At 52.3% G+C, this 18,810-nt stretch overlaps 1 protein-coding gene, 1 long non-coding RNA gene, 1 other non-coding gene and 1 pseudogene across 6 annotated transcripts; 2 read left to right on the forward strand and 2 right to left on the reverse strand.

Moving 5' to 3' along the window:
* Positions 1-1,596: 1,596 nt before the first annotated feature.
* LOC129081708 (small nucleolar RNA SNORA8) lies at positions 1,597-1,736 on the forward strand. The gene has a single exon (XR_008530329.1). It is a non-coding gene; the product is annotated as a small nucleolar RNA SNORA8 (small nucleolar RNA).
* Positions 1,737-2,515: 779 nt separating this feature from the next.
* Positions 2,516-3,980, reverse strand: LOC129081651 (uncharacterized). Its single transcript, XR_008530328.1, has 3 exons — positions 3,899-3,980; positions 3,056-3,218; positions 2,516-2,882 (listed from the first exon to the last, which is right to left on the reverse strand). It is a non-coding gene; the product is annotated as an uncharacterized LOC129081651 (long non-coding RNA).
* A 242-nt stretch (positions 3,981-4,222) lies between these two features.
* Positions 4,223-15,557, forward strand: MBD3 (methyl-CpG binding domain protein 3). Of its 4 annotated transcripts, none has more exons than XM_054587291.1 (6): positions 4,223-4,435; positions 9,648-9,807; positions 10,337-10,474; positions 12,109-12,199; positions 12,586-12,763; positions 14,272-14,504. In XM_054587291.1, the coding sequence occupies exons 1-6, from the start codon at positions 4,326-4,328 to the stop codon at positions 14,363-14,365; spliced, it is 771 nt and encodes a 256-aa protein (XP_054443266.1). In that variant the 5' UTR covers positions 4,223-4,325; the 3' UTR covers positions 14,366-14,504. The 4 variants fall into 4 exon arrangements, with proteins under 4 accessions (XP_054443266.1, XP_054443274.1, XP_054443256.1 ...); XM_054587299.1 differs by having other exon boundaries at positions 4,224-4,435; positions 14,310-14,504; XM_054587281.1 differs by having other exon boundaries at positions 4,231-4,435; positions 14,306-15,557.
* Positions 10,617-11,639, reverse strand: LOC129081603 (40S ribosomal protein S2-like; annotated as a pseudogene).
* Positions 15,558-18,810: the final 3,253 nt, after the last annotated feature.

The following is an 18,810-nucleotide window of genomic DNA, read 5'->3' on the forward strand; positions in this document are numbered from 1 at the left end:
ACATCCCAGTCCACTCTCCTTGGCTGCCAGGTTACATTGATGTTGTGCAAACTGTTCTCATTATGTGAACAGTTCTGAGTAACCCTTCAGAACTAGGTGAACCAATGAGTGGAGAAGCATATGAGAAATATGTATCATCTATTGAGGAGTGAAAATGGAACCCCCTAAATAAAATAGCATGCAACAAGTTAACCTAGCATAGTTGTCTTAAATTAGTGGTGGGTATAAGATTTAAATTAGCAGCTTTTAGTAATACCAATGGAAAAAGAAACTACAACGCTATTGGAAGAAAATACCACTTAATTTTCTAATGACTGCAGATAAACACAATATGCACTTTTTTTTCATAACACTGTAATTTTTAGGTTAGGCTACAGTTAGGATATTCAGAATTCCTGGAATCATCTGTGGTAAAATCTAGTTATAAAAATTATGCAATTCAAGGATAACATTGTTATCTTAAGCCTTACATAATTTGTAACTTACATCTGTCTCTGGATTTCAGTCAAAATACTTGATGTTTCTATTGGAAATAACTGGCAGTGGAGAAAAGGTTTTGCTAGTTGTTAGTGTCAGATGACACACAATTCTATCTTAATTTGGCAATATACTGAGTTGCTGGTGCTATTTTTTCAATGAAGCAGTAGCCTTGCAGGAAAACAAGAAAGTTTAATAAAACATTCAACTTCTTCACTAATAAAAAATATTAAGAATGGAGCTACTATATGACCCAGCAATCCCTCTTCTGGTTATATATCCCCCAAAATTTGAAAACGTATTCATAAAGATATACATACATACCATATATTCATTGCAGCATTATTCTTCATGACGAAGAAATAGAAACAACCTAAGTGTCCCTTGATGGATGACTGGATTAAGAAAATGTGGTTCATATATACAACAGAATACTACTCAGCCATGAAAGAGATGAAATATTGTCATTTGCAACAACATAAATGGATCTTGATAGTGTCATGCTAACTGAAATAAGTCAGATGGAAAGAGACAAGGACTGTATGATTTTATTCATATGTGGAATATAAAACAAAATAAACTCATGGACACAAACAATGGTTTGGTGGTTACCAGAACGGAACAGGGTCAAGAAATGTCAAATAAGTAAAGGGGGTAAAATACAAAGTGATGGAAGGAGACTAGATTTTGGGTGATGAGTACACAATGGAGTAAACAGATGCCATATTATAAAGTTGTATAGCTGAAATTCGTATACTGTTGTTAACCAATATTACCTAAAGAAATTTAATTTTAAACAGATTTAGAGGGGGAGACATTTAAAAAAAAGAGAAAGAAAATATAGCTGCATTTGCTTCTGTGAAAGCCATAAAAGTGAAATTTTAATCAGTTCAGGTTTGGGGACAAATAATAGTATTTAATCTCAAACTACAATTGATTTTCAGTATCTTAATATTTTTCCAACCACTTTAATGTTTTGGGGAAAAGTTAACCATTAAAAAAAAGACACAAAAACACATATAAATGTGGAATGTGTGTCATTTTGCCTTGGTCTCCAAAATGGCTTGACATAGGACTGTTCATTTAACCCTCTATTCACATAAAATTTTGACATTTTGTTGAACTGCATGGTACCTGCGTTCAGCAGTTTATTCCTACTGGGTTTTCAAAGGACTGTGAGATAAATTCAGTATCTGGCATCGTTGGATTTCTTGGCTTTGTGCTTGTTGATACAGCATAAAAATTTTGATGGTTCACAATGAACTTTCGTGTTCATTTTAGATTCTTAAAATATTGTTTTAATGCCACTCATTTTGAAGACCAAGGTATATGGTGCTCCCGTAAACCTGGGCCCCAGGAGAGTGCCTTCCTAACCTCCTATGAGCTTGCAAGGACCTTGGCAGTGTCTGGGGACATCTGTGGTTGTCATAACTAGGAGATGCTCCTAGCATGAAGTAGGTGCAGGTTAAGGGATACTGCTCAATACCATATAGTACCCAAGACACCCACCCCACTCCTCAAAGAGAAAGGCTGGGTCCCAACGTACACAGCACCAAAAGGGAGATGCTGCCATAGACAGTCTTTTAAAGGCTCCTCATATAGCACCTCCCAATTTAATTTCTATTTTTTTCCCTTCCGGAGATGGGCAGGAAAGGGTGTCTGCCTGGGGACTAAGCCAGCCAGCCTGGGAAAGGGAGTTTATTTCAAAGGGGCAAAGGGGAGAGAAGTGGGCAGCACCATCCCTCTTTCCTGGGGCATGTCCACACTCCCAGTCAGGTCACTGGCAGCACACAGCTGGGCCAGCTGCTAGGAGTACAATCCCAAGAATCTGGTTTGGGCCAGATTCCCTAAGAAGCAAGTGCGGAGAAAGTGGGGGCACATATGGTGTATATTTGACAGTGGTTTTTGAGGTCAAAATCCTGGGACCCAACACCGCACACCCATTAGGATGGTTACTATCAAAAACAAAACAAAACCCAGAAAACAAGTGCTGGCAAGGATGTGGAGAACCCTCGTGCACTGGTGCACTGCTGGTGGGAGGGTGAAATGGGGCAGCCACTGGGGAAGACAGGATGGTGGTTCCTCAAAGAATTAAACATAGAATTACCGCCTGACTTAGCATTTTTATTTTTGGAATTCCTTTTTTGTGTATGCCCAAAAAATTGGAAGCAGGATGGGGGGAAGGTAACGGTGGGGACCCCTGACACAAGGTGGGGATGGCTAATACTTTTTCCTTTAAACGTTATTACATGGCTTCGCCGATTACAATTAATGTGTTTGTCTCTGTAATTATTTCTTCAATTAAGAAATGAAGTCATGTCCTGGCCGGTGTGGTTCCATTGGTTGGAGCATCATTCCATAACTAAAAGGTCATCATCAGTTCGATTCCTGGTCGCTGCACATGCCTAGGTTGTGGGTTCGATCCTCAGCACATGCAAGAGGCAACCAATGGATGTTTTTCTCTCCCTCCCTCTCTCCTCCGCTCCCTCCCTCTACCCCGCTTTCCCTCTCTTGAATGAGAATTTTAAAAACCTTAAAAAAAATAAAAGAAATAAAGTCATACATGCTGGAAACACACCTAGCTAGTTAAGACCCAATTAAGGCCCGGATCCTGGAGTCCTGGGTTTGGGTCTGAACTCTGCAGACAGGAACGGAAGGCTTCAAACTGGCTCTGTAATTCGGCGACTGCCTGGCCACTTTGCCCTGCTCACCTGAGTCTGTTGCTGTTTGTGCAGCTGCCCCTTGGGGAGCCCAGGAGAAAAAGGACATAAGAAATCTTGAGAAATTGCACTCACCTGAAGACTTATGACAAATGACACCTGCCTGCTGTGGGCTTGGGTTTCCTTGCCCAGGACCAGCCTCCAACCAGAGCCTGAGCCAAGGGATCCAGGGCTGAAAAGACACCTGCAGGGGATAAACAGGTGTGCGGACCACCCCTCTGCCTCCCAGGGTGGAGCCTGGGGCCTTACCACCGGCATTCCCCCATTTACCCAGAGAGCACACGTTTGGATAAGCGGCCAGGGGGTCCAGCCTGCCCTGGACCGGTACCGGCCACAACTGGCCACTCATGCAGCAGTCTTAAGTACCTGCCCTGGGGGAACAAGAAAGCCAGGGGGCAGCGCCACCTGGACCCTCTGGCTGGGGAGAAAAAGAGGTTATAGGGGGAGGGGCAAAAGGAGGGCGAGAGGACCTTAGGAAGGTCCTGGACTCCCACGCGAAAGATGATGGTTAGACTAAGGTGGAGACGGGGAGGAGATGTATTTCCGGATTCTGAGGTGTCAGAGAAGGGTCGGATGTGACCTGGGATATATAGGGGGGTGGTCAGCGGCAGCTGCCCCGGAGGTGGACGCCGGTTTAGAATTTGGACGCTGTGAGACAGGACAGCGGGGAGTGAAACACGGGTCCGACACTGGACAGGCACCTCGGATCCCAAGCGCGGACGTGGTGACAGCGCAGGAGGAAGACCCCCACGAGACAGGCAGAGACACTGCTGAAGGACGCAGGGGCGGAGCGCGCGAGCCTCGTGCCGCAGCAGGCCAAGCTCCCTGCCCGCGTGCTGATTGGCGAGGTTGTCGCGGGGCGGGACCTGTGCGGCGCCTGCGCAGCACGCGGCCCCGCGCGCGGGCGGGTGGGCGGAGCGGGCCCCCCGAGCGGGGGCTGGCGAGCGCGGGGAGGGGGCTGAGAGGGCGGCAAAGCCGGCGCGCGCCCGACTTGGGGTGGAGGGTGGGGGCCTGCGGGCCGGAACAGCCACGGTAAGTGGCGGCGGCGGCGGCGGAGGCAGCTGAGGCGGCGGCGGAGACCGGGGGTCCGGGCGGCGGCGGCGGCGACGGGCCGAGGAGCCGGGCGCGATGGAGCGGAAGAGGTGGGAGTGTCCGGCGCTCCCGCAGGGCTGGGAGAGGGAAGAAGTGCCCAGAAGGTCGGGGCTGTCGGCCGGCCACAGGGATGTCTTTTACTATAGGTGAATGAACGTGCCGGCCGGGCAGGGCCCCAACGAGCGCCTCCCAGCGGCCTCTGCGGCAGCCTGGGCACCCTACCTGGGCCGCGGCCTGGGCCCCGCGCGTACGTCGTGCGTGTGTGCGTACCGGCGCGCGGCGGGAGCCTGGCCCAGTGCGCGTGCGTGAGCGCGCGTGGCGGGCCTTCCCCCTGCGCCCCCGTCCGGGCAGTGCGCGTGCGCCCCTAGTGCGGACGCATGGCGTACGGGTCGGCTCCGGGTGGTCGAGTAGCGGCCTTTGGCGGCTGTGGCAAAGCTGCCGGCGGGCTGACGGGCCCCCGGCGCAAGCCAGACGCCGCTGGGAGGCAGGGGTGGGGGCTGGGCTAGGTTTTCTTCGGTGGGCAGGGAGGGCGTACCTAGGAATGCAGGCTCCGGGACTATTCCTAGGGTGACCGGGCCCCGGGGCTGCGTGTTTTTGAAGGGCCGCCCTTTTCCGTCTTTGAGCTTGTTCCGAGAGCGCCACCCCGGGTTGAGCGTGTGCCCTCCAAGTAGAGACGCGGGATGTGAGACTTTTGTGAACCCCGCACACAAAGAGCCTCGCCTCTGTTTTCGTTATTGGTAGTCTGAGGCTTTCAGAGTTACCCTCCCCCAAATTGGAAGGAGGGGCTGCCCTTGGCCCGGGAGAAGTGGCCAAATTGGCCCGAACCCCCCTCTGTGGAACAAAGAATTAGTGGGAGGCTCGCAGCCCAACCCCAGACAGTGGGCCACCTGCTCTTTGCTTTCTTCTCCTTTTTTTCCCCGACTGGTAGGAGACGCTTTTGTTTCTGAGTAAGCTTTGACGGTACTTACCCTTTGCGTCAGGTCCCTGGTGAAAGAGCTGGCAGGACACCTGCCTCATGTTGAATGCCAGCAGGTCCTGTGGGGTATGCAGCCGGGTCATGGGCCCGGAAGCTGGCAGGGTGAGGCCAAGAAGCAGCAGAATCGACGCTCCATCTTCCCAGTGCTTGGGCCCCTTGTGGCCCTTTGCTAGCCCAGTTTTGGGAGAAGGAGGGAAGCAAGCAGGAAAGGGATAGTGACTGGTCCAGGACAAGCTCGGGTTCTGGTTTCTGGTTTCCAAAAAGTGCAGGGCACCGATAGGGAGCCAAGCCGGGGGCCTCCAAATGTGTATGGGAATTGGCTAGACGCTAACTTATTCATTGACATAGTGGCACTGCAAGCAGCATTTTTCAGGGACACGTGCATACTCGTTCACTACCACCTACTGTGACATCACTCACAGGCTCTTGAGAAAATCTAAATCCTTTTAGTTCTGTCCTGGGTCTGTGGGGAGGCCTCAAGCTAGAAACTGCATTCCTCATATTAATTCCAGATATGCTTGTGTGCTTGCTTGCTTTTTGATCCAAGGGCTGAGGCAAGCCTCTCTGCCTCTAGTCCTTTTTTAATTTAACAAACATCTCTGCAGCATCTGCTGGATGCCTGGCATTGTTAGGTCCTGGCCATTCAGCTGGGAGTAAGACCCCAGCACCCCACTCCTGGGTGACAGCTGAGGCTACTTCTACTCACCCAGTTACCCCTGGGTTTCAGGTGGCAACATGTGCTTAGAAGTATAGGTATCTGTGAAGGTTGGTAGTAGGGGTGCCTGACCAGCTGGGGCAGTTCAGGGAGGGCCTCTCAGGAAGTCATATCGAGCTGAGCCCTAATGGGAGCCAGGAAGAGCAGTCCAGATAATAGGAACTGCAGGGGCCTGAGTAGAGTCCCCAGGAGGCAGAAAGCAGTTTGTAGCTTGGGATCTGAACCAAGGCCAGCGTGGCTGGAGCACCCTCTTCTCGCCACCTGCCTAGGAACCTGTCAGGACCTTAGCTGAGTGGGGTCCCGCTCTGAGGCTCCAGTCATGAGCATGGGAGTCTGGAGGTGGAGAAAAACTCCAAACTGGGGCTGGACAGATGAGACTTCAGATTTTCCCTGACTACACTGGAGAGGTGAGGGCCTGAGATGGGCTAGGAGGGGGTACAGTCTAGCTCCATTCCCGGCTCTCTGACCTGAGTAACCCACCAGGTGTCTTCCTTTCTTCTAGTGATGGGAGGTTTAGGGCGATGTGATGTGACACTATGGTGTTTTCCTGGAATGTGGGTTCCTGGCCTCCTCACCACCCTCTGGAGATACCTGCTATGAACCAGGCAACTGGGTAGGAGCAGAGAGAGTTTCCTTTCAGGTCTCAGGGCTGGTGCTCAATCCACTGAACCACACCAGGCAGGGCCACAGATCAATTTTCCTGATTCTCTTAATGCAGTGGGGAACTAAGAAGTCAGACAGACCTGGCCCTGGGTTCTAGCGCTGCCCCTAGGGACATGCAGGCCTCAAATTCTTGGTTTCCTCTTTCAGAAAGTGGGAGGGAGGAAGTATCTTCTTAGAAGAATTACATTGCAGGAGAGATGAAGTGACCCTATAGACCTTCCCCTCGGGACTCACCCACACATTCCTCCACCTTGGTGATTTGCCTGAGCTCACTCCCTGAGTGTGCTGAGACTGGGGGGTGGGGGATAGAGCATCTGGTGGCAACTGTGTTTTCTTTGTGAAAACAGCCTCGCTTCTTGACATTTTCTATGCAAGCAGGAAATTGAGGACTTGGGAGAAGTTAGTACCCTGGACTGAACAAATGATTCTTTGGGGTGTGTAGCATAGACAAGATTTTTCCAAAAGATCTCACTTTAAAAGTAGAAAGAGACTCAGGAAAGCAGGACAGCAGCCTTGTCTACAGATGAGAAGTGGAGGTGTAGGGAAGGACCAGGGCCAAGGCAAGTATCTGTCCTCTTGCATCTCTTTGGGCCCCCAGGCTCCACAACCAGCCGTGCTCCCCAGTAGGCCTGCCTGCAGAGAAGCCATGGTGCTCATTTGTTTTCTCATTCACTAAATATCAGGAAGGCCTTCCGTGCCAGTGCAGATCTGCAAGACCTCTTTGGAAAATTGCGATACAATTTCACATTCCATACAAGTCACCCTTTAAGAGTACCATTTGGCAGATTTTAGGACATTTCACAACATTGTACAACCATCACCACTGTAGTTCTAAAACATTCTCATCACCCCAAAACGAAACCCTGTGCCTATTAGCATTGCTTCCCATTCCCTCCCTTAGTTCCTGGCACTTTTTTTTTAACAGCTTTATTCAGATAAGGTGCACATACCACACAAGTCACCCATTTAAAGTGTACAATTGAGCGGGTTTTGGCATATTTACAGATACAGCTATCACCACAGTCAATTTTAGGCCATTTTCATCACCCCAAAAAGAACCCTAGACCCTTAACTATCAATGTCCTATGCCCACATCCCCTAGCCCTAAGCAACTGCTAATCTGGTTTGAGTCTTTATCGCTCCATTCTCATTAATTTTTTCTTTTTTTAAACTCTCACCTGAGGGTATGTTTTTGTTGATTTTAGAGAGAGAGGAAGGGAGAGAGAGAAACATTAATCTGTTGCTTCCTGTGTGCCTCAACTAGGGGTCAAACTCATAACCTAGATATGTACCCTGACCAGGAATCAAAGCTGGTCATACAACATTTCGGTACACAGGACGATGCTCCAACCAACTGAGCCACCTGCCTGCAAATTCTTGTTTTGGGGTTTTGTTTTTTTTTTAAGAATTTTTAAAAATTTTATTTTTAGAGAGGAAAGGAGGGAGAGAAACATCAATGTGTGGTTGCCTCTCACATGCCCCCTACTGGGGACCTGGCCTGCAGCCTGGGCATGTGCCCTGACTGAGAATTGAACTGGCAACCCTTTGGTTTGGAGGCCAGCACTCAATCCACTGAGCTACATCAGCCAGGGCTCATTTTTAAATACAGAATAGCAACCAGTAGGGGTGACTGGAGGCAAAGATGTTGGTGAGTGTTTTGCGGGGGTCCCTCCCCTCTTTGCCTTTCCTCTGCCCTGAGTGTTCACATCAGCCCAAACAGCACATAATAGAAAAGTGGACCTTCCAGAAGAGTCCTTAGTGGCCTCAGAACCTGGGGCAGTTGGGAGACTCGATGCTGGGGCACCCTGTCCTAGGGAATGTGGCCAGGCCAAGGGAAATATAGCACAGGTTCCTGCAATGACCTTTCCTGGTAAGAGGTGCCAGTGGGGCCAGCTCAGTGCGCCACTATAGAAGTGGGTTTCCTTTCTGGCTATGATAGGTCCCACCCTACCCTCCATTGTTTTTCATCTGTTATGTGCTGAGACATCTGTAACAAGACTGGAGGGGAAGGTATGCGCTTGTTGAAATTAGGGCCTTGACCCATAGGTTATCTGAAGCCCATCAGCAGTTGGCCTCCATAGTCCTCCCCAGGGCCTGGCACCCACAAATCCACTTTTTCTACTGATAGATTTGCCTGTTGGACATTTCACATAAATGACTTCACACACTATGTGGCCTTCTGTGTATGGCTCCTCTCAGGAGCATCATGTGTTCAAGGTCCATCCACATTGTAGCGAGTGTCAGTGCTTGCTTTTCATGGCTGAATGATATTCCAGTGTGTGGATGGGTCATGTTGTGTTTATCTGTTCATTAGCTGGTGGATATCTGGTTGTTTTCACTTGGGCCTATCGTGAATTCTGCTGCTGTGAATATTTGGGTGTAAGTTTTTGCATGAACATATGTTTTCCTTTCTCAGGGAGATCCTAGGGGTGGAATTTCTGTTTGATCCTTTGAAGAGCTGCCCATCTGTTTCCAGAGTGGCTGCATGAGTTTACATGGCAGTACTGTTTCTGTGTGCTCGGTCCTACACGGTGGTTTCCAGCGTGGTTGTATTGACTGCACGGCACAGTGGCCCTGTGTGTTCTAGGAGCTGAGCAGGAAGCAGAGCTTCACAGCCAGGTCCTCATGGCTCCTGCTTTCCAGCTTTCTCAACAGGCCATTCCTGAGCAGTTGTTTGGGGTCCCAGTCCCAAATCTTAACATGAGATTTTACCACCCTGTCCCTCAAGAGACCCCAGTCCCCAATACTGTAACCACCCAAAGAAGACTGCTGTTGGGGCTTGTCTTTCAAATTCCTACTGTCAATGGGTCTTTTCTCAAAAACACAGCCTACTTCTGTTTCTGGAATGTTCTGGAAATAGCCAGGGTCCCAGGGCTCGGCCCCATCCCTCTTTAGGTCAGGTGTTCATCCCTGCTCTTGACTTTGGTGTCTTCTGTGGGCCCGGTGTTGAGGGTGCTGGGCAGCCCAGTGTGTCCTGCAGCCGCTGACCCCTCTCTGTCCGCAGCCCAAGCGGGAAGAAGTTCCGCAGCAAGCCACAGCTGGCACGGTACCTGGGTGGCTCCATGGACCTGGGAGCCTTTGACTTCAGGACAGGCAAGATGCTGATGAGCAAGATGAACAAGAGCCGGCAGCGGGTGCGCTATGATTCCTCCAACCAGGTCAAGGTGAGCTGCCCTACTCAGCTATCCCAGTCATATTGGAGTTGGGGTCACCATTTCAAATCCATGGGGGTGGGGCGGGGAAGAGAGCTGATTCTGTAATCGAGTTTATTTTTCCTGATGTTGAAGTCATAACAGTTCACTGAGGGAAGTTTGGAGGCCACCGAAAAGCAGAGAGAAGATAAGAAACCGTTTGTCATTCTGTCCCTTGAGAGGTCCCCAGCTGCTTTTCATGCCTGTCGGACTTTCCCTCCCAGCACAGCACCTTCAACAGCTGATGATCCACATGGGTGCCCAGTGACGCTGTGTATCCCCCAGTCTGATGGATGCATGTTCAGAGGAACTGTGACCCTTGCCCTGGCTGTCAAACAGCTGGCCAGGGTGCCCCCAGGCCAGTACTTCACAGAGAACAAGGCACAGGAGGCTAGGATGGGGCTGGTGTGTGTCCAGAGCCCCACTGAGGGCAACAGATAGGCAGGACCTGGGTTTGGCATTGCCTCTGGGTCCCTGGGTGCCAGCATGCCTCTCTCCACAGGGCAAACCTGACCTGAACACGGCCCTCCCTGTCAGGCAGACCGCATCCATCTTCAAGCAGCCAGTGACCAAGATCACCAACCACCCCAGCAACAAGGTGAAAAGTGACCCCCAGAAGGCTGTGGAGCAGCCCCGACAGGTGAGGGCACACCCTACACCCGCACCTGGGCCAGGTCAGGCCCAGCCCTGAACCCTCAGTTCCCCCCAAGCACAGTCCATTCTTTTTTTTTTATTTATTTTTTTGAACAGACTTAATTCACTTTATTTTTTTTAATGTAAAATTATGTGGTGGATACAGCTGGTGTCTGGGTCCTCTGGTGTGGGTCTTTACAAGATGGTCAGTGAATTCCTGATAGGGAGACTTAGTGACTATAGGCTCTGCATAGATGTCAGGGGTGATATAATTGTAGGTCTTAGAGATGGCGTCAAAGGTGGCCTTGGCAAAGTTGCCCGAGGTGACAGAGCAGCCCCTGGCCAAGGTGTAGCAGTAATCGGTACTGGCCATCATCAGCCACTTCTTGGGAACATGGACTAAGCCAATGCCAGTGCTCCTGGGGGCCGGGGAAAGGCACACTGGCACAGAGCCACAGCAGCCAGTCACCTGCAAGGGATGTAGCCTTGCTGCACAGGGACAGTAGAGAACTTACGATTGGCCCCACAGATGGTAGTGGCTACTTCCTTTGAGCACCTAACACCCAGCCCAGCATGTCCATTGCAGCCCCCAATGGCGACAAGTGCCTTGAACCAGGTCCTCTGGTCAGTGCATATCTGCTTTTACATGGGCATAATCTTCAAAACCTCGTCCTTGAGGGATGCCCCCAGGAAAAAGTCAATGATCTCAGATTCTTCGATGATAGGGAGAAGAGATCGATCTTCTCCAGGGACTTGCTCTTCATGTCCTTGACCAGGCAGCCCAGCTTGGTGACAGGGATCCACTCCTTGTTCCCGGCTTTGCCTCTGTGAGCAAGCTCCATGGCCTCAGCCCTGACCCCAGCCCCAGCTGCTTTGACTTTAGCCCAGGATGCCGCTGCCAAGTCCTCCCTGGAAGCTGCCATAGCGTCCCATTCTAGGGTCCCCAGTGCCTCCAGATCCTCCTGCAAGCAGCACAGGCATCATCCATCATTTCGGTGTTTCCTTGGAGAAGCAGCTCAGTCCACTCATTAGAGCCTACATCCATGGATCCTTTTGCCCAAGTACCAGTCCGGAACAGCCACCCCAGAACCTAGTTCTGTGGGAGCAAATCCCTCCCCTGGCCTTGCCCAGCACACACAGGGCTGCTGGGACACTTTTCTTGAATACGTGGTTAAGTTTTGTTGGGGTTGTCTTAAATAAGATCATACACATACCATTTAAAACCGGCTTTTCAAAAACCAAGAATTACCCATGTTTTCATTCAAATTTACAAATAACCCATACTCTGTATAGGGGGGATGTGGGACAGTCATCTTTTGGGAACCGTCAGTGTCAACAGTATATCTGACATACTGGGTCTTCATCCTGCCAAAAACTGGAGTTGGAGTTTCTCTGCCCTGGGAGGACAGGCCTGGATATGGATCCTGCTGGGTCTAGGGCAGGAATACACCCCTTGGGCCATGGCACCCTCATTTCCCAAGCTGGGTGCCAGCAGCTCTAGCCAAGGTGGTCAGAGGTCATGCTGAGACCACCATACTGCATGTAGACCGGCTTCAACCATTGCCCGGACCACTGTGGTTCACCTGCGCGTGGGGGTTGCTGGCTGTCTCATTAGCTTCACATCTGTCTGTCCTGCAATAGCTCTTCTGGGAGAAGAAGTTAAGTGGCCTGAATGCCTTCGACATCGCGGAGGAGCTTGTGAAGACCATGGACCTTCCCAAGGGCCTGCAAGGTAACCCAGTGTCCAGGACAAGCGGGTTTAGGAGGAGGGCCAGGCCTGCGGTAGGGAGGAAGGGCCCCTTCAACCTTCAGATCTGGATCAGAGGGGCCGCCGCCTGGTGCCTGGTTCCTGGTCCTGGAGACAGCTATCCAGAGCAGAACACAGCTAGGGGTGGAGGGGCGACCAGCACGATGCATCTGTCCTGGGGATCCTAGAAAGACTGGGGGTGTGATTTTGCTCCTGCATCACAAACACAAGCACCCGTCCCTGAGCATGCAGAGCTCCTTTTCTGATGTGGGAGCATTTGCGTGCCCATAAGGGCAGTTTGGGTACAACATCTGAGACTGAGGAACAAAGGCCAGTGCCTGGTGGCGATTGCCCTTCCTGCGCCCCTGCAGGCGTGGGACCCGGCTGCACAGATGAAACCCTGCTCTCGGCCATCGCCAGTGCCCTGCATACTAGCACCATGCCCATCACTGGGCAGCTCTCGGCTGCTGTGGAGAAGAACCCCGGGGTATGGCTCAACACGGCCCAGCCCCTCTGCAAGGCCTTCATGGTGACCGACGAGGACATCAGGTAGCTGCCTTCCCACCCCACCCTCTCTGTGGCTTGTGGCTGGTGTGTCTTCAAACCCTCAGGGATATGAGGCCTTTGAGGGTCCCGCTGAGGGGTGGCATACTGGCTGTGGCATAGAAGAGGAGGCTGTAGAGTGGCAGCAACTAAGTACATGACAAGAACAGGAAGTACCGTACTAGGTGAGAGATGAAGATAGACACATTCTAGGGCCTGAGTGCTGGGCCTTGGTGGTTCCCAGGCGCAGGTAGACCCCAGGCGGGAGGTGTCCATTTGCTGGAACCTTCTGGGAAGACCTGGTAAAGAGGCAGTTTGAACTGGCACTAGGCAGGAAACATCTACAAGTGCTGAAAGGATAAACACTTACCCTTTAAGCTTTAAAATGTCAATGCACAGCTGAGGTCAAAAGAAGTTAGGAACTCTAGGGGCCTCCCCCCAAAGGGACTAGAACCCAGAGTAGGCATGGCCTGAGTGATATATAGGGTGGGGTTGTGGGTGTGTGGTCTTCCTGTTTTGAAAATCAGGAGCTCAAAATATCGTGGGTATGAGAGAAACCCCTGTGCCCCATGCAAGGCGAGGACATGGAACCAAGATATTACACCACCACCCCCAAATCCCTCATGTCAGAGTCTGTCCAAGGGAAAGGGCATGAGAGAGAGTTGAAAGTATAAGAAAAAAACACAACTCTCTGAAAAGAGTAGGATTTTTTAAGTTAAGCAGAACTACAAATAAAAGTTACTAAGATGAAGAACTCAGGTCATAGGTTAGGCAGTGGATTTGGTTCTGTCTGGAGAGGAGATGAGGAGCCAGCAGTGCAGAGAGGACAGTGGGAAGGAGAGAAAGGACTCCCTCCACACAGGACAGGGACTGGACCAAAACTTACCAGACTGGGAGACAGACACAGCATTGGATTTGGGTTACAGTGAAGATGTAGAACTCGAGTCAAGGGAAGGATCCTAAAAGCTACAGGGAGGCGGGTAGATGGGCAAGCAGACCACGCTACAGCCACTTTCATTGCCATGGTAACAGAAGCCAAAAGAGAGAAAGCCATTCCCCACCAAAAGTTCTCTACCTGCAAACCTGCATTGGTGGACTGGACACTCAGCGGTCCCTTTAGCTCTTTGCAAACCCCAGTAAAATAATAGTAAAAGAGCTCACACTTGTGTGCTAGACCAGAAGAGCCAGGCAGACAAGTGACTGCCCGTTCTGGGGAGGGGAGAGCTGCCAGGCAGACCAGACTGATCAGGGTAGTGCCTGCCAGGTGGTAGGGAGAGAGGATGGTGGAACAGGAGTCAGGTGTCTGTCTGAGCACCTGGAGCCCGCAGTCCCCAGGGCTCAGCCCCGACACAGGTGGAGCGTGCCAGCTGGAAGGCTGGCACAGCTGCTTGCTTGAGAAGGGAGTGTGAGCCACAGGCTACAGCTGGAGGACCCTCGGCCCCCAAAATGACCAGCCTGTGTATGTCTGCGTGACCCACCCTCCTGGCCTCGCACCCTGGTCTTCCTGGAGACAGGGACTTGTCCTGCCAGTGCTCCGTGTGTCCCCAGGAAGCAGGAGGAGCTGGTGCAGCAAGTCCGAAAGCGACTGGAGGAGGCACTGATGGCTGACATGCTGGCCCACGTGGAGGAGCTGGCCCGGGATGGTGAGGCGCCACTGGACAAACCAGGGGCTGAAGATGAGGTGGAGGATGAGGAAGATGAGGAGGAAGAGCCTGACCAAGACCAGGAAATGGAGCATGTATAGAGTGGGTGCGGGTGGACCCCTGGCCACAGCATGCACTCGGGTAGTGACCACAGGGGGGAGAGACAGTCCAAGAGTCCTTGGACCTGTTCCATGCCAGGTGTCTGCTGTGTTGGGAGAGCTCCTGTCTCCCTGGAGGAGCCCAGTGTGGCCTGGCCCTCCTTGTCTTTCCAGAGGTCCTGCCCAAGCCCCACCTGCGTGGGGCACTTACAGTCTCGGCCCTTGCCTTGTTGGGACCAGGTTTGGGGGGAAGGTGGCCCCCCCTCCCATCCCAGGCATGTCCACTCCTCCAGGCCACTGGAGCAGCACCTGGGGTTCATGGCTGGAGGATGGCTCCCTGCACAATGAACCCCCACATTTGCCCTTCATTGAAGGGCCAGGCTTCCAGAAGTGCTGGTCGCTCCTGGGCCCCGCCTGCAGGGGCCTGCCTCTTTGGGTCATGGTTCCTGAATGCTGCTGGGCCTCTGGACTCAGTGTTGCCACCTGCGCTTCTTGGACAGGACAGCTGCCCGTGGGCAACCTGCACAATTCCTGTGGGGTCAGAGAAAGGTTCTTGAAACTGTCTTGCCTCCCTATCAGAGTATGAGGGACAATCCTCCGGGCCAGCCCGTCAGCCCTCCAAGATGGGGTTGCAGGGCAGTTCCCTGAGTACCCAACTAGCCGGGAAAAGCCACGACGCTTGGAGCGTGTCCAAAAACAAGCGGCACAACCCAGATGCTATCCTTCAATAAATCGGTGGTACAAACTAGGCTGAATATCCTGTGACTGCTTTACCTTTGTGTTTGCTACAAATGGATGTAAAATCTGGACCTCACATCTGAAAACTTCGTCTTCAGCCTGGCAGGCCCTGCCTAAGGGTCAGCTGCCGGCAATGGAGAACTCTGGGAGCACAGTAGGGCTGACCTACCTGACTCAGTTTCCCCCTGTATAACAGGAACAGTTAATGCCTAGCACTCTGCGCTGTGAGCTCATGTGGCCTGGCTGGAGCTGCCACTAGGGCCCAGGCTCCTGTGTGTTCCTGTCCTGAGGTACATTTCATGGCCAAGCATTTCCAAGTGCCGCACCCAGAACAGTGGCCTCTGGAGAGCGTTGGGGGCAGAAGTCATTAGAATCCTATTACCTCACCTGTTCCCTGCCACCTTGGTGCCTCAGGAGAGAGGTGCCACTTTGTGCCTACTGTGCCCTAACCAGAAGCCTGTGACTGTTGGCAAGGACTCTGGTTGCTGAGTTGTTCGGCCAGACACCCTGGGCAGTCCAGGCTCTTTGTGGGTGTGTGGGGCAGGGGCGAGGGGTGACATGGGAGCCCCTCAGAGCTACAGGGGGTTGCTTCCAGCTCCACCTTCCACGGATGCTGGTCCTTTCAAGTTAAGTCAAAGCGCACCTCCTGAGAACCATGAAGGTTGCCTGAGAATGGGGTGGGCCCTGCCCTGGGCAGGACCTGGTGCCAGGAAGGCCAGAGCCTCCTGGGAGGGAGAGCCTCCCCGGGGCAGGAGCCCCGGCCCCTGTGTGGAGTCGAGGTCCCTGGGCCACAAGTCCTGCCTTTCCCCTCCAAGAACGGAGGGTCTTGGTTGGGCGGGGGGGGGGGGGGACTGCAGAGGACTGCTGTGGGTGATGTGCGACTGAATAAAGCTATCTTGGGCAAGCAGAGTTGGACCCTCCGTTCAGTCTGAAGAGCAGTGTTGGTGTCTGAGCAATGCGGGCCTTGCCTGTGCTCCCCAGGTCTGCATCCCATGCTTATCATCCATCCCGGGCTGGGTGGTGATGGAATTGGGATGGGCCGGCCAGTCCCAGGGGAGGGCAAGTTTCCCCTGTGGTCCCAAGAAGGACTCCAAGGTGCAGGCCTTTTGACACTGACACGTCCCAGCACTGTTAGTTTAAGTGTGGAGGTTTCCAGAAGATTCTGGGGGCTCCTGTACCTACTGGATGGAGTCCCAAAGGCTCCTTTGGAGCACCGGGAGCTCCCAGTGTTGGGGGGTGCTTTTCAGGGCTGGGCACACAGGGACCTGAACTGGCCCTGCTGCCCCTAGCAGGCTCCCAAGAGGTTCTGCAGCCCCCGGGCTACTGCTAACAGGTCAAGTGGCCAATACTAGTGTCTCTCCTAACCTAAAGGCTGGTGCAAGAGCTAGGAAAACCCTGTCCATCCCCGTAGGTCCTCTCCCCATCCCACAGCTACTGGCCTGGACCACCCTCCTCACCCCTACATGGAGCTTCCATTCTTCTGCCCTCCCACTCTGAGTGGTCCCTCCACATCCATTCTCCACTCTGCAGTCACGCCTGCCCACCCACCAGAACTGGCTTCAGCTTCCAGAGGGAAAACTGAGGCTCAGGTTAGCAACTTGCCCAATGGCACCATTTGGAAGAGGGCTGGGCCTGCCTCAGAACTTGGGTCTCCACAACTCCAGTGCCCGTGCGGCTGACCATGCCCTACCTCTGGCCACTGAGAGGCCCTGAGCAGCCACTGACCTCAGGACTTCAGGAGGTAGGACAGGGGCCTGGATCCCGGTGCCCAGTGGTCCCTCGTGAGAATGGAATGCTCTAGCTCAGCTGTAGGGCCCCCACAACAAAGAGCCCATCCTGACACTGAGCCACCTTTTCAAGCTTGAGGTTCCCTCCTGAATTCTTTCCTCTCTCCAGTGAGACCCCCCAGAGGCAAGAGTGCTAGGGTTTCTGCGCCAAGAGCTTGGGGGTATCTGCACCATAGAATCTCAGCCACCTCCAAGTTTCTACCATGTGCCTGGCTGCCCTCAGCCCAAGGCAGGGAGAGGCCTCTGAACTGCACCGCTCCCCTGCCGCTCACCCTCCGGATACCTCCTCACTTATGTGAGCCTCCTGTGGCTGCTGGGACAAACCACCATAAACTTTGTGGATTAAAAGACACATTTATTCTTTGACAGTTTTGGGGTCAGGAGTCCGACATGGGCCTCACGGGGCTAAACCCAGGGGTGGGCAGGGCTGGTCATTCCAGAGGTTCTAGTGGAGATTTGCTTCCCGCCTTTTCCAACTTCTAGAGGCACCACATCCCTGGCTCATGGCCCCTTCCTCCGTCTTTACAGCCAGCAGCGCAGCCTCTTCCATCTGATTCTGACCCGCCTGTCTCTTTTAAGGACCCTGGGTCTTATAAGGACCCCCGGGAGAATCCAAGGTAATGCCATCTCAGGGCCCTGGATCCCATCCTTGCCAAGTGAGGTGACATGTCTGCAGATCCCATGGATTAGGGTTGAGTGTCTTGAGGGGGGCACTATTTAGCCCACCACAGATGAGACACCCCAACTCAACTTCTGTTACTCAGTTCTTCCTGCCTACACAGTAAAAACTACAAATCAACAAGTCTATTAGTGTGCAAGCAAAGTTTATTAGTGGTAAGTTCTCATGGAAGAGAATGGGCCTTGCTGAGGTGGGGGTGAAAGGTATAGGCTTGGGCAGCAAAAAGCAAGGGTGGAAAAAGCATTGGGTCCTGTGTCCTGAGAACTTACATAGTTGTGGGATGGGTGAGGGAGTTGTATATTGGTGGGAAAAGGTGGTGTCAGCTTCCATTGGGGGAACATGACTACCCAAACATAGGTATGTATGGGGGTCTGTTAGCCCAGAATTCTCAGTTTTGCTCCAGACCACATTTGGTCATCTTGTAAAACAGACACATGACAGGAGGCAGTTGATTAAAATTAAGGCAGTTACCCAAAGTTATTTATGGGCTCTTTCTATAAGGACTCCTCATAAAACAGATAGTGACCAGAGACAGGCAATTAACCAGTTATTTTATGGGCTGCTTCTTTGGGCACTGTGGACCTCTTCCTCTTCCCCATTCTAGACCTTGGGATGAATACAGTTTCAAAGGCTTTCTTTCCCAGATAGTGGGAATGATACATCCAAAATTTAAAGGGCTTCCCATCTCCTGTGCTAACGCAGTGTTTCTTGCGATGTTTGGAGTACCTGGCAATCTTATTGGACCAGGCTCGGGACTGCAGTTAATGGGTGAGACAGGTCTCCCTCCTCCTCCCTGCTTTGGTTTACTATCCATCCTCCCTAACACTTCCCTTATCTCTGCCCCACCTTGGAACTTGAACACCATTCCTACCTTCTGAGTCTGAGGGAACAGTTCAAGCTCCTGGGATTACATGATCTCTGACTTCCTCCTGTCACTCACTCAGTATGCATTTATAGCAGGGCCAGCTCAGATCTGGTGCCCCCAAGACAAGAATTGGGCTGGATGTGGCCTGAGGGTCAGGAAAGACATTTTAGTGTGGGGAAGGATCAGGCACAGGGACCAAGGCAGGGGAGTGAGGGCTTTAATTCGGGAAAGGGTACCTACCAG

Source organism: Pteronotus mesoamericanus, unplaced genomic scaffold (assembly GCF_021234165.1).
Source record: "Pteronotus mesoamericanus isolate MK-2021 breed Mesoamerican mustached bat unplaced genomic scaffold, CSHL_Meso_final contig_1210, whole genome shotgun sequence".
Classification (NCBI taxonomy): Eukaryota; Metazoa; Chordata; class Mammalia; order Chiroptera; family Mormoopidae; genus Pteronotus; species Pteronotus mesoamericanus.

Bases quoted from the DNA above. Each gene is read 5' to 3' on its own strand.
- MBD3 (XM_054587281.1), top strand. From the start codon at position 4,326: ATGGAGCGGAAGAGGTGGGAGTGTCCGGCGCTCCCGCAGGGCTGGGAG. The intron at 9,808-10,336 runs GTGAGCTGCCCT...CTCTCTCCACAG, and splicing joins ATTCCTCCAACCAGGTCAAG to GGCAAACCTGACCTGAACAC. The intron at 12,764-14,305 runs GTAGCTGCCTTC...GTGTGTCCCCAG, and splicing joins GTGACCGACGAGGACATCAG to GAAGCAGGAGGAGCTGGTGC.